General features: G+C 51.1%; 5 protein-coding genes across 5 annotated transcripts; 3 read left to right on the top strand and 2 right to left on the bottom strand.

The window, feature by feature from the left end:
• Positions 1-731: 731 nt before the first annotated feature.
• Positions 732-3814, top strand: HSL7 (protein arginine N-methyltransferase; the record flags this gene model as incomplete). Its single annotated transcript, XM_076630043.1, has 10 exons — positions 732-1188; positions 1255-1340; positions 1410-1553; positions 1621-1786; positions 1854-2017; positions 2076-2365; positions 2429-2727; positions 2789-3049; positions 3113-3303; positions 3371-3814. The coding sequence occupies 10 exons, from the start codon at positions 732-734 to the stop codon at positions 3812-3814; spliced, it is 2502 nt and encodes an 833-aa protein (XP_076489801.1).
• A 143-nt stretch (positions 3815-3957) lies between these two features.
• JCM6883_003338 (MFS transporter) lies at positions 3958-6209 on the bottom strand (the record flags this gene model as incomplete). Its single annotated transcript, XM_076630044.1, has 10 exons — positions 3958-4124; positions 4184-4271; positions 4331-4551; positions 4617-4732; positions 4796-4832; positions 4890-5198; positions 5263-5285; positions 5354-5419; positions 5489-5703; positions 5937-6209. 10 exons carry the CDS (start codon positions 6207-6209, stop codon positions 3958-3960), a joined length of 1515 nt encoding a protein of 504 aa, XP_076489802.1.
• A 257-nt stretch (positions 6210-6466) lies between these two features.
• JCM6883_003339 (SDR family oxidoreductase) lies at positions 6467-8065 on the top strand (the record flags this gene model as incomplete). Its single annotated transcript, XM_076630045.1, has 8 exons — positions 6467-6559; positions 6672-6935; positions 7002-7052; positions 7145-7411; positions 7505-7523; positions 7625-7680; positions 7774-7880; positions 7945-8065. 8 exons carry the CDS (start codon positions 6467-6469, stop codon positions 8063-8065), a joined length of 978 nt encoding a protein of 325 aa, XP_076489803.1.
• A 371-nt stretch (positions 8066-8436) lies between these two features.
• On the top strand, positions 8437-9822 carry JCM6883_003340 (uncharacterized protein; the record flags this gene model as incomplete). The annotated part of the gene is made up of 6 exons (XM_076630046.1): positions 8437-8529; positions 8609-8872; positions 8940-8990; positions 9085-9426; positions 9520-9626; positions 9696-9822. 6 exons carry the CDS (start codon positions 8437-8439, stop codon positions 9820-9822), a joined length of 984 nt encoding a protein of 327 aa, XP_076489804.1.
• A 693-nt stretch (positions 9823-10515) lies between these two features.
• JCM6883_003341 (uncharacterized protein) lies at positions 10516-13220 on the bottom strand (the record flags this gene model as incomplete). The annotated part of the gene is made up of 14 exons (XM_076630047.1): positions 10516-10596; positions 10663-10737; positions 10807-10835; positions 10892-11088; positions 11163-11340; positions 11405-11422; positions 11492-11522; positions 11590-11704; positions 11773-11800; positions 11870-11884; positions 11960-12029; positions 12094-12148; positions 12215-12350; positions 12410-13220. The coding sequence occupies 14 exons, from the start codon at positions 13218-13220 to the stop codon at positions 10516-10518; spliced, it is 1839 nt and encodes a 612-aa protein (XP_076489805.1).
• Positions 13221-13569: the final 349 nt, after the last annotated feature.

A 13569-nucleotide genomic window follows, 5' to 3' on the forward strand; every position in this document is an offset into this window, starting at 1 on the left:
CGAGGGACATCGATTCGCAGAGCACGGACAGTTCCAGATCGGTGCGAGCTTGACGAAAGTGTAAATTAATGAAGGACAGCTTATCTTGCGGCGTTAACACGGCGATAGGGAGGCATACAAAACCATCGTCGAAGCTCAAACAACCCGAGTCTGAAACAGCTGCAAGCGAAAGACAAGGTCGGACATCGACGAGCCTTGCGGTCGGTTCAGGTGCGGCAAGCGACGTCGTCTTGGGTCTCGGGCTGTGTGCAGTGAGAGCGAAGGCTGTATAGCTCCTGCGTCTGACTCTATGTAATCAGGGACTTCGGCGGCCCTGAGGGCGCGCAGATTGCGAAGCGAGCCTGAAAGGTCGAGGGTGTAGACGGGCTGTCTCAGACTGTGACGCTCGCTCCGCCGTTGCATTCGTCTTCGATCAAGCTCTTTAGCTGACGCAGCCTTGATTGAAGGAGAGAAGGTACTCACGAGAGCAAACTCCGAGGGGGCTGCGAAAGCGAGATCACTGCGTCGGACGCGCTCGTTGCAGCCCTTTTCAGGGTCACAGAGACTCCAGCACTGTCTACACGTTGAAGTCGAGACATAGAAAGAGAGTCAACACGAGCAAAACGCGCGAACGGCTTTTTTCCCTTCACCCAACTCGTCGACGTTCGACACATCTTAAGTACAGATCCGACTTTCAGAAACTGCTGCGAACATCAGTGGGTACAACACGAGCTAGTCAAACAAGCGCCAACATGTTGGAACGACTTCCAATCGCTCTTCATCTCCCACAAGAACTTCTACCCCTTGCAGGAGCTGGCAACTCCCCCTCTGGCGCGAGAGGTCTCCCACCTTCGAGTGTCATCGGTAGTGGATCAGGCTACGGTCCTCCCCTCGGTCCCGAAGGAACTCCCCTCTCTCGACTCGTTTCCTCGACTCTTTACACTCCTCCTCGAGAACCGACTCCCGCAGAAGCAGCTCGTGGATGGACTGGGACAAAAGTGGAGAAGACGGAGTACGACTTGGTCGCAGTGCCTCTCACGAATGGAAATTGGCAGGAGAGATGGGAAAGAATGTGCACGATCACCTCGAGCGCAACGGAAGCGAACCTAGGAGCTGCCGCACAACAGGAAGAGCTACAGAGAGCTGAAGCAGAGAATTGGAGAGCGGGAGGAGGGTTCTTGAGGAACGAAGTCAACCTGACACGGAGTGGTAAGTCGTTTCCCGTTTCTTGACCTCGGATTCGTGCTCAATCCATCTCGTGCGCGTGACTCACAGAGGAAGCTGGAAGTCTCATCGCTTTCGCTTCGGACTGGCTCGAACTCGATAGTTCTTCAGAAGGAATCCGATTCGACGCCGAACTCGTGAGTTTCTTGATTGCTCTCTCCCGGCCACCTTTAGACGTCGCTGATAGGGGGTTGAGAACTTGACAGGCGCTGCGGCAAGAAATCAGCTACGCCTCCTACCTATCCATCACCACGATCATCCTCCCTCCTCCGCGACTTGAGAACCGAGAATATCTAGCAGATTACGCTCGATCGATCAACAGTGCGCTCGCCAGTAGTTGGCATATCAACGTACGCAATCACTCGCTTCTTCTCATAACGTCTGATTGAGCTGACGCAGCAGCATCAACTCCGCTAGATCTCGATTCGACTTCCTGTCGCAGAATATTCGGCAAATGAACTCAACGCACGACCTGGAAGCTCAGTCTACAACGCCACGATGGCTGAGTCAGATCGTAGCGAGACTTGGGATATGTGGAACACTCTACGAGGGCTCTGTGGTTACTCCCCTCGTCTGACGCTCAGTGAGTCTTGGGGTTCTTCGCTAGTTTCGCTAGGAGATCGCCGATACTCACTTTTTCGTACTGTTAGCTCTCGACCTCTCGAACCCTCTACCTCCAACTCGAAGTCTCGGTCGATGGGCTGCCGAACCTGTCAAGCACATCTTCCTCCCTTGCTCGACTTTCATCCCGAACGCAAAAGGGTATCCGGTACTTTCTAAAAGCATGCAAGCTTTCCTCAAGAGCATGTTCCGAGTAAGTCAAGTCCTCTCTGTTGCGATAGAGCATCTCACTGATTCTCATTCATGGATAGTACCGACCAACTGTGATCGTTTCTGGCGCTCATCGAAACCTGCATCAATCAGGAGGTCAACTCGCCTACGTTCAATACGTTCGATACCTCTACCGCAAATCGAACGAGCTAGTTCCCGTCGAGGAGTACGCTCAAGGATACATGGATCATCTACAACAACCTCTGCAACCGTTGATGGACAATCTCGAAGGAGAAACTTACGAAGGGTTCGAAAAGGACCCGATCAAATACCGACAGTACGAGGAGGCAGTCTACAAAGCTCTGCTCGATCGACCGCAAGGTTCTACTACGTGAGTTCACGCGATAAGGAGCGACCCGAGAGTCTCGGAGCTGACCTGAATCCCTTTTCGCAGAACAATCTTCGTCGTCGGAGCTGGACGAGGACCATTAGTCGCGGGATGTCTTCGAGCAGCAGAACGTTCTCAACGCAAGATCGACCTCACCGCCGTCGAGAAGAACCCTTCCGCCTTCGTCATTCTGCAAGAACGGGCAGCGCTCGAATGGGGAAGTCAGGTCAAACTCGTCTATTCCGATATGAGGAGCTTCAATCCAAAGGACAAGGCGGATATTATCGTCAGTGAGCTGTTGGGATCGTTCGGAGATAACGAGTTGAGCCCGGAATGTCTCGATGGAGTAATGAGAACTCTCAAGCGTGAGTCGCATCTTTCTACCTCTTTCAACCTGAACACTCGCTAATAATCACTCTCTTTTAGCCGACGGTATCTCGATTCCTGCTTCTTACACTTCCTACCTTGCTCCGATTTCGACTTCACGACTTCACACCGAAGTTACGAATCCTCAGGTCGCTTCGGCATCAACGGTCGTCGACTCGAAACCCGCTGAACAACCCTACGTCGTTATGTTCTCGGCAATGCACATGTTGAGTGCTGCCGGAGGGAGGCTGGGAGTCGAGAAAGTGCAAGAATGTTGGACATTCGATCATCCTCGACCGGATGTAGTCGTCGATTCGGAAGGTAAGTCAGCTTCCGACAATCAGTGAGTGTGTGTAGGCTGATAGTGCCGACCTTGACTACCAGGCCTTCCGTTCACGAATCACCACAATGCTCGATTGACTCATCTCAGCTTCCACATTCCTCGTGCTGGAATCTGTCACGGATTCGCCGGATACTTCGAGGCCGTCCTCTACGGAGATGTCATGCTATCGATTCATCCCGAACGAGCAGCGGGAGACATGCTCAGTTGGTTCCCCATCTTCTTCCCTCTCTCGGTAAGTAGTTTCTTGATTCTCCCGCCTTCTCGCACCATCTGACTGGATTCTGTGACTCGCTCAATAGGAACCGATGTATCTTCCAGCTCGATCTGAACTCGACGTTCAAATGTGGCGATTAACTGACGACACGAAACGACGAGTTTGGTTCGAATGGTCTTGTTCGGCTTACCTTCCCGCTCAATCCCTCTCCTTCATCCCTACTCCTCCCGGATCAGCAACTTCTGGATCGTTCTCTGCCGGATTGCGACCAGGAGCGTTCTCGCCAACTCCTTCGACTCCGACCGGACATCAAGACGCCTTCCAGAGTGCTCCGAGTCCGATGCTCGGAACGAGTCACGATGGCAGAATGCCAGGAATCGCAGAAGAAGAAGGCGCGCAAACGAGTCCAGCTGGAGGAGTCGTTCATCCTCCTGTCGGCATCGTCGGGGACGTCAACCAACAACGGATTCTCATCAGCATGTCGAAACTTCACAACGGCGCAGGCAAATTCTCTTGGATCGGTCTATAATTCATTTCGGGTCTCTACGTATCTCATCTTTTTTTCGTTCATCGCATCATCTCAGTAGATCCTCTCATCTTCGCATCGCGGTACTCTTTCTTTCTTCGAAAGTATACAATTCTATCGTTCTATTCCCTCGGAGCACTTTATCTCTATCTGACTGGAGCAAACTTTGAGTTCCGTCTCAGTCTCGCCCCATACCGCTCGAAGAGGAAGGGAATCGGAACGAGACACGCCATCAACGCTGCGAGAATCGAGCAAGCTACTCCGACACCTAGGTTGTTGAACATCGCTCGCGCAAAGAGAGGGAAGACGGCGCCTGTGCCGCTCGACAGATTAGCGTCGTCAAGAGGATTGGAAAAAGAGAGGAAAGCTGACCAGAGATGGACCGAGCTACGACGTTCGAAGCGAGAGCTGAAGCCGAGTAGCGTTCATACGCGTCGATCAGATAAGTCTGAAGTGATCTCTGCGGGAAAGAGGGAGTAATCAAGCTTTGTTCTCTCGACGAGATCGCCGAAGACTTACGAAAATGAGTACCGATCCAATGCCCTGCACGATTCCCGATAACGTAGGAACGATCCAATGTATACTTCGATAGTTCCCGGTCCAACCGAGCCAGATGAACGAGACCACGATGCAGAATCCACCTAATTGAGACGGAGGCAATCTCATTTCAGGAGTTGGAACGCCTTCGTTGAGTTTCGTCGATTGAACGTAGCGTTTCTGAAACCATAGAGTGAGCGGGACTAAGCGAAGCAGCGGAGAAAAGTCAGCCTAAGAACGAGGCTAAGAGCAAGAGATCGTGACTCACCGCTCAAAATGGCGCCGACAAAAGTTGAAAGGAAGGGAAGTGAAGAGTAGCCAGGAGGCAGGTGATGGACATCGGAGAAGATGATAGGGTATCCTTCGAACAACAGGTAAATGAGTCTGAGCAAAGTTCGAACAAAAGTGTCAGCTGTCGTCTGTCGAGAGCGCAAGAGGAGAACTCACCCGTAGACCATGCACATATATACAGTCAATAGAGCGACTGATCACATCGAAAGGGTTACCGAATGTCCCCGCAGATAGAGCGACTTCGACTGACTGATGACTTCGGTGAAAAGGAGCACGAACGGCATCGCAAATAATCGATGTGCCTCAGCCTTAACTCTCGCTAGTTGTTTCTTCTGTCTCGCTTGTAAAACTACGAGCTCGAGACTTGAGATGATCCGATCGTCGCCGGTTTCAGCGCGAAGTCGTTTCGCGATGCTCGACAGAATGACGGGAGGGTAAGTTTCGGGTAGAGCGAGAATTGTCACGATAAGGAGTCCTCCTGATATGATTGCTGGAATGTAGAACGCCCACGGCCAGCCAAACCGGAGCGCAGCGAACGACGCGATAACCGGACCAAGCGCTGAATCATGGAAGCTCTGAAGAATTAGCTCGCGTGGAACAAATGCTTCGGCTCCTTGACTCACCGGGACCTGCGAATGTAGCCACTCTAAAAGTAGTAGACGAGAGGGTCAGTCAGGCTTCTTAAGTGAGAGTGTCTAGGGAGGAAAAACGCACGAATAAAATGCCATTGCTGTTCCTCGCTGCCTCGAGTCCCAAAGATCCCCGCACACGGCTCCACTGCTGTAAACTCGACGATAGAAATCACTCAGCTGAGCTCTCTCGCTGCAGAGTGAGGTCGTGCGAGCTTACTTCGTCATTGGAACGGCACCTGAAACGCCGGACAAGAATCTGAATGCGAGGAGTGCTCCGTAATTTGGCGAAGCTCCGGTTGCGGCCATGAATATCGTGAAGAATACGAGTCCGGCGATGAAGAGCGGGCGTCGACCATAGGTCTCGGAGAGAGGGGCGACGAAGAAAGGACCGACTGAGTAGCCGAAGAGGTATAGTGACAATGGTAGCGCTTCCTGTTGCTCATCGAGATGTTGATCAGTATCACTTTAGCTCACACGCCGAGGTCCTTGACTTGAGAGGTTGGTGAAGGACTCTTTCATGGGAAAAGACTCACGTTTCCTCCAAGCTCTGCGTGAATGTAGCTCGCAGCACCGGATGAGCACGACGAGGCCGTTGCTGACTGTCCGCTCGTCAAGAAAAGAAGTGTAAGTCTATAGAACGCTTCGGACAGACGTGGAAGACGCACGATCATGACAAGGAGAGCTGCGATTAGGGTACTCGAGAATTTTGACGGTAAACTCCGACATAACGGATCTTCCGGATGCTCCGGACTCCGCGAGAACGATAGTAGTAGTAGATTTGATCCTTCCAGAGGGGTCAACTCAAGACCGGCGGGAGTCGGAGGGGCGGTAGAGGCGTGCCGCGGTTTAGTAGTCGAGTCTCGAGAAGTCAGCTCGGTGTCCGGAGTCTGTTCATCGACGAGCGTTGTTGTCGTCCCTTTCTCTTCATCGTCGTGCATCGTAGGTCATCTGCTAAGGCGAACAAAAGGAGGTAAGAGCGATCTCGGCAGCTTGAAGGTGGTGCTGCCGAGAAATCAGTTTTAGACTCTCTCCACTCACGCTCACCGCCTCGAACCCGCTCACAAACGCAGGAGGATCAACAGATAACCCCTTCCTAGCGAATCTAGCAAGCTCGGCTCTTCCAGACATCCATCCCCAAAGTATCAAACGTCACCTTTCTTTCATCTCTCAATACCACACCCTAGTCTCATCAGAAATGGGTCTACGTTCAACGATCGCTCACTCTACTGGATTCTCGAACGGAAGGGACTGGAATCCTGACCATGATCTTGCTGATTTGTCTGGAAAGGTGAGCCTCTTCGAGTCTCTGTCTTTGTTCTCCGAATCTTCTCCATTCTCCTCCTTGTGAGCGTCCTGCTACAGTCGAAGCTGACTGGTTCTTATCGCGGTCGAATGAGCAGGTCGCCATCGTCACTGGAGGTAACGCCGGATTGGGAGAAGAAACGGTACGTGCCCTCCACGCGAAAGGCTGCAAGGTCTACCTCGCCGCCAGGAGTGAGGAGAAAGCGAACGACGCGATCGGGCGAATCAATGCGACAACTCCGGGCAAAGAAGCAGGACTCGTTTTCTTGCCGTTCGATTTGACCGATTTGAAGAGTATCAAACGAGCGGCTGAGACGGTCAAGGAGAAGGAGGAGAGGTTGGATATCGTCGTTTGCAATGCTGTGAGTCCTCTCTCGTTTGAGCTAGTGCACCGAGAAGCATTGTTGACTCGACGTGACTCCTCACAGGGAGTTATGGCCTGGCCTTACAAGATCATCAATGGTGTCGAAGTCCAGTTCGTGCGTCAAATTTCCTGCACCGTCTGTTCCAGCTGGTGCATTGGACGTCTACTCTTTGCATTCTGAGCGTCTAATCCATCTATCCGAAACAGTGGAACCACTTGGGTCATTTCGCTTTGATCCACCATCTCCTCCCCCTCCTCAAGAAGACTGCTCAGTCGAGCGGCCCCACCTCCGTTCGTATCGTTAACGTATCGTCCCTCGGTCATACCTTCGCACCCAAGAACCCCGACTTTTCGTCGATCGAAGGAGTTAACCAGGAATACGGTTCGACGTGGACTCGATACGGGTTGTCCAAGCTTACGAACGTGTTGTTCTCCGTGGGATTGAACGAGAGAATTCAGGGCGATAACATCAAGGTGAGCACTGAGTTCTTTTCTCGTTCGTTGCTCGATCGAGTTGGGCATAGCTGCTTACGCTAAGAAACTTTGCCTCCTCGTTTGATCCTACAGGTCAACAGCTGTCACCCAGGTACGCTGTACTATTGAGTCAATCTCTAGACGATTCACCGTCATCTCACGTATGATTTCCCTCTGATTTGTCTTCGCCGTCTCTTTCTCTCTTGCTTACAGGTAATGTCGCCACGACTCTCACCCGTGGACCTCAAGAGACCTACGGATTCCTCGCTGTGAGTTTCGCTTCCACCCGTGTGTCGACCCACTGTCCTTTCGAGAAGCGAGCTCACCAAGTTTCATGTATTTCGCTTCGGTTGCCTTTCCAGCGCTGGTTATCCGTCACGGAGAAGTACATGCTCATGACTCCGACGGAAGGTGCCAAGACTCAGATCTACCTCGCCGCTTCTCCCGAAGTCGATGAGAAAGGTTACTCGTAAGTTGGAATGTGGATTCGGTACTCCTGACTGAGCTTACCTGACAACATGTCCTCCGTACAGTGGAAAGTACTTTACTCCAATCGCTACCGAAGTCCAACCTTCAGCTCAAGCTCAAGACAAGAGTCTCGCCGAAGCACTCTGGAAATTGAGCGAGAATTTCGTCAACGAGCACGATGTCTGATTTTTGTTTCCCTGTTTCCCCGGTTTAGCTTATGTCGTTTCTTGTTAGTTTTCTGTTGTCAAAGGAGTCTTTCTTTCCGTGCTACTGTATAATCAAGGAGGCAAGGAGAGAGAATTTGATGCCGCGCAAAGTACCGCTAGCGAAATGAATTCATCGGGCGAGCTGCAATTTGATCAAGGGAATGGTTCGAGCGATTTGATCAATTGAACCTCTCGCTCGTTTCACTCTGCGCTTCTCACCTCCTGAACTTTCCATCACCCTTCAAGTCGAACAGCATCAACACTACGCCTCCTCACCTCTCTCTACCCTCTACTCGAACCCCGACCTTTTTTAGTTCAACTTTCATCTAATTTCGAACGGATCCGATCGATATGGGGCTTCGGGATAGTTTAGCTGCCTGTACTGGGTTCTCGAACAAACGACCTTTCGATCCAGAGCATGATCTACCCGACCTGAGCGGCAAGGTGAGTTCAACCTCATCGGCAGTCTCTCATCGTTCGATTAGATCCCTCTCTCTAACATCCAATTCTCGATGCTGGACAGGTAGCGGTAGTAACAGGAGGAAACACTGGATTAGGGGAACAAACCGCATTGAACTTGCATTCGAAGAACGCAAAAGTTTACATCGCATGTCGGAGTGAAGAACGAGCGTTGGAAGCGATCAAACGAATCAATAGTAGGAGTAAAGGGAAGGAGGACAGTCTGATATATCTACCGTTCGATTTGACCGACTTGAAGGCGATCAAAACGGCCGCGGAGACGATCAAGGGAAAGGAAGAGAGATTGGACATCGTCGTTTGTAACGCCGTGAGTTTGCTCGATTTTCCTCAGATCTGCAGATAAAGAGTAGTGCTGAGAAAAAGCAAACTCATAGGGAGTAATGGCCTGGCCGTACAAGCTCATCAATGGAGTCGAAGTTCAACTCGTGAGTTTTCATTTTTCTTCTCCCTTGCTCGACTCAGTTCTCTCAGTCCGCCCGGAACTCTGGATCTGATCAATACTCTCTCATGATCACACAGTGGAATCACCTCGGCCATTTCGCCTTCATCCACTACCTCGAACCCCTCCTGCTCAAAACCGCACGCTCAAACCCCCCTTCTACCTCCGTCCGAGTCGTCAACCTCTCCTCTCTCGGTCACAAGATGATGAACAAACCCGACTTCTCCTCGATGGACGCGGCGAATCAAACCTACGGTAGCACGTGGAAGCGCTACGGGCAAGCGAAACTCGCGTGTATCTTGGATGCCGTCGAGAGACAGGAGAGATGGAAAGGGGAGAATATCGCGGTGAATTCGGCGCATCCGGGAGTTATCAATACGGAATTGGCGAGAGGTCCGGCGGCTTCGTATGGTGCGATCGCAGTGAGTTTCGCTCTTTCGAGTCCTGATTTGATTCTGTTTAGAGGTCACATTCACTTACTGACGAGCTTGTATCGAATGAATGCGTGCTTGTAGAAATGGGCATTCAAGATCCAAGGTAAATTCCTAATGACGATTCCCGAAGGAGCGAAAACCTCAACCTACCTCGCTGCTTCTCGGGAAGTCGACGAACACAACTACCGGTAAGTCCCTCCTCACCATCTCACCTCTCCGTGAAACGCTATTGACGAGTTGTGGTTCCTTTGATCTAGAGGGAAATATTTCACTCCAATCGCAACCGAAACGTCTCCTTCGAAAGCGGCGCGCGATCCGGAATTAGCGAAACAGTTATGGAAGATCAGTGAAGAGTTTCTTGCGAAGAATGACCCGAAATTGTAAGGAAAGAACGATATCATATTTCTCGAGTTCTCTTTTTGTTGTACTTCGTTCTCTCGCTTTATCATACACGCATTTCTCGCTACCCTTTACCATTATCTACTGAACTCTTGTTCTACCCCATACCCGTTATATCACCTAATCTCTCCTGCAATCACTCACTCATATGAACGTCAAAGAGCGAAGACTCGCTGAAATCAGAGCGAGTCGGCGGTGTCTTTCGTTCACCTTTCGACCGACCTGAAACTGCCCTTGCGTGAGGTCTCGTCACTTCGGGATCGCGCAGGTGAGTTTTGAGAGGTCAAGAATGTCTATTGTTCCACACAGAGAGGGGGACGGATGAGGGTGATGCAAGTTCCAACTGAGAAAACAAAAGAAAACGGGATCGAAAGCCAAAGCACGAAGAAACAAACGAAAAAGGAATCGAATAAATAGGTAGGCAGTGAGCTAAGATGTCCAGAGAGATGTCGTCGTCCCGCAAGGCGTGGACAAAGGACGGCGAGAGAGAGAGAGACGATGCAGGAGGAATGAAACGGATGCAGGGTTTGATAAGCGCTGAAAATGGAAAGCTGCTCGATTCCGGAGCTATGGAGGTTGTAAGTAGATGAGTGATACAAGACTTGATGGCAGAAGAAAAAGTAAGGAAGGAAAGAAAGTCGAAAGAGAAGAAATCGTTTTTGGACGAAAGAGTCGGTTCTAGGGCGTGAGCTCGGGTTGAGGACAGGCGACCGCGGGTAGTGCTGAAGGTGGAGTGAGTCCTCGGATGCGGTACCAGTGCTGGGGGGAGGTGAACGAGATGAGCGTTCGGAGGAATTCAGAAGGGAGAAACAAGAGATGACTCACCTGAGCGAGTTTAAGAGCGGCGGATTGCAACTCGGAAGAGTCGGCATTGGGGTAGCCGAGAGTATATCCGTCGTGCTATTTTGAGGTGATTATGTGATGAGCACAGGGTACGAAAGAGCAAAGGAGGAAAGAGCGAAAACTCACATGTTCGACGAAATTGCAACATTGCGCATCTGTCGAAAGCAGCGTCAGATCGCCTTGATAGTGACTCGGGACGAGGAGAGCGTACCGTGACCGAAAAGACTCCACATCATTGAACCCGAACCTTCCATGTTCTCAATCGTCGAGTAGAACGTATCGAGATCAGCTCCGCCGTGGATCCCGGTCCAATCGAATTCTCCAACGTAGAAGGACTTCGAGTAATAGCTCATGTATCCTCGATCCTTCTCGAGAAGCCATTGAAGGGCGGGATAGAAATGATCGGTACTGCTCGGATCACCACGAGAGATCAGTCAATCGTCGAACGAACGATTACTGACGAGGTGAAGAACACTGCATACACTAGATCGACACCAGTCGCGGCCATTCCAGTATTGACGAGAGCTCCGGTCGTATCGACGAGCCCGTCAGTTCCATCCGCGACGAGAGTATTGGGAGCGAGCGAAAGGATGTGAGCCGCGATATTCTCGGTCCAGGCTTTCGGAGGTGCGCCTCCTCCGAGCATGTAGCCTCCGAGTTCTGTGGGAAGAAGGCCAGGTCAGTTTCGGCGAAACGAAACTCTTTCGTGATCCAAACTACTCACCGTTTCCGGTTTCCCAGGCTATGGGATAGCACAAGAGACGTCAGTCAATCGTCACATAATGGAGCGAGAAGCGAGGGACAAGCGCACCAAGAATCGTCGGATCATCTCCGAGTCGAACCTGTGCACTTCTCGCGGAATCAGCTTCGGGCCATTTACGAACTGCTGATTAGAACGGAAGAACGCACCCCAGTATACTTGTTGACGTGATTGAGAATGACAGAGATGTAATCTTTGTACATCTGCACGACCGATTTCGAGTAGTAGAATTGACTCGCGTCACTCGTGTCTTTACCGGCCCAGCTGTGAATATGGAATGGACTTGATCAGCAAAGAATCCAGTTTACAGGATGAGCACAGGCCAGACTCACCCGATAAAGTCGTACTTTCCTCCGTGGTCTGAAGAACGGATCGAAAGGCATCAGTCTCATCTACCTGTCAGGAATTGACGGCGAGAGAGGTCCGTACAGTAAGCGTAGTTATCTATTGTACCACGAGTATCGAGATCAGTCTCAAAATCGAGAACAAGACGATAATGAGCGAAAAGGGAAAACGAACCAGTCAGAGGAATCAGCAGACGTAGACCGTAGTTGCGAGCGGCGTAGATGGCATAGTCGATCGTGTCGAACTGTGTCATAAACAGCGAGCCGTCGATCAATCTAATCTATACACTAGCTCGAATGAAGACTCACGGCATTATCATTCGTTTGATAAGCTTTCGGCCAGACAGAATACTTGTTGCCGGTACTGCATACAACAATAGTGTGTGAACTTACCGAACTCCCAGAGGAAACTGAAAGAAAGGGAGCTCACCTGATCCCGAGAGTGTGAGAACGGATCGTATTTCCACCCATCGCGACTGTTGCCGCCATCGCTTCTCGAATTCGGCCCTTGTCGGGGTACGAAGGTGATGGCCACACGTTCTCATCGAGACCTAGCCAGTAAATGTCTGTACGAGAAAGAGTCAGCAGTTTTCGAACCGTGCGAAAGAGCATTCTTTCAACTTACTCGGTCCGACGATTCGATAAGTCTCTCCATCTAGCGTCAATTTCTGCCCATTCCTCTTCACGAACGTCGAAGGCCGAGGTAGATAGGTGAAATTTCCGATCCCAGGTCCCCAAACTGTTCCTCCCGCTTGATTCGTATATGCTGGAGCGCAAGAAGAAGAAGGAGGACTCGGTAAAGCTGTCGGTACTGGAATCGTCGAAGTTTTCGATGCTGACGTCGATGAGGAAACTGTCGAAGACGCCGAGTCGGAGGAAGAGGAAGAGTTCGAACTGGAACTGGACGAAGGTTCTTGAGCTGCGAGAGTTTTCGTCGCGCCTGAAGCTGCTCCTCCGACGATGATCTGTCCTGTTCCATTCTTCGATTTCGTGCTTGTCGTCGATGCTGAAATCTTGGTAGAAGCGGAGGGGGAAGATGTCGTTTTCGAAGAGTCTGAGGATTTCGAACCTCCTTTCCATTTTGGATTCTTTGGCCATTTCGGATTGAGTACAGCCGCCGTAACTCCTCTTTTCCTGACTGTATCTCCATTTCCTAACTCTGCTTCATCATCGTCGTCCTGCTCCATTCCCTCCTCGTATTCCCAAACTTCACTTTCCGTCATGTTGAGCGATTTTAGAGCCTCCTCATCGATTACGCCCCGTTCTTCGATCAACTGCGCTGCACGTTCTACGAGTGCTGATGGAGCGCGAGCGAATAGTCCATGGGCGTTAGGGTTCGGTGCCGCTCCATGATGATGACCTTGCGGATGAGACGCGGCGAACGATCGAGGGAGAGAAGCCGCTGCGAGGGTTAACACTAGCGCGAGCTTGTGCATTGATTCGAGTTTGTTCGAGGGAGCGAAATGGCGGGTTCAGATCGAGTAATGGCGAGGAAGAAGAGATGAGAAAAACAATGAACGCGCAGAAGCTTCGCTCAACAAATTCGTCCTTGGCGTGTGGCTTTCCTCTTCCCTCTTCCACTCGCAAGCAAGAGATGAATCGCACTGAATCAGAATGCTTGGAACTACGCGCGCGAAAAGGGAGAGGTACCAAGGAGAGGCGCTCCAAGCTCTCGAGACCCGCCAGCTTCTTTCCGAAAGAGACCCGAGATCTTTTTGCAATGATTAGCTTTGACTAGTAAGGTTTGTAAACAACACAAAAGGGAGTAGAGAGAGGGAGAGACAG

This window comes from Sporobolomyces salmoneus, assembly GCF_050403485.1.
Source record: "Sporobolomyces salmoneus JCM6883 DNA, S_salmoneus_JCM6883_v1_ctg8, whole genome shotgun sequence".
Lineage (NCBI taxonomy): Eukaryota > Fungi > Basidiomycota > Microbotryomycetes > Sporidiobolales > Sporidiobolaceae > Sporobolomyces > Sporobolomyces salmoneus.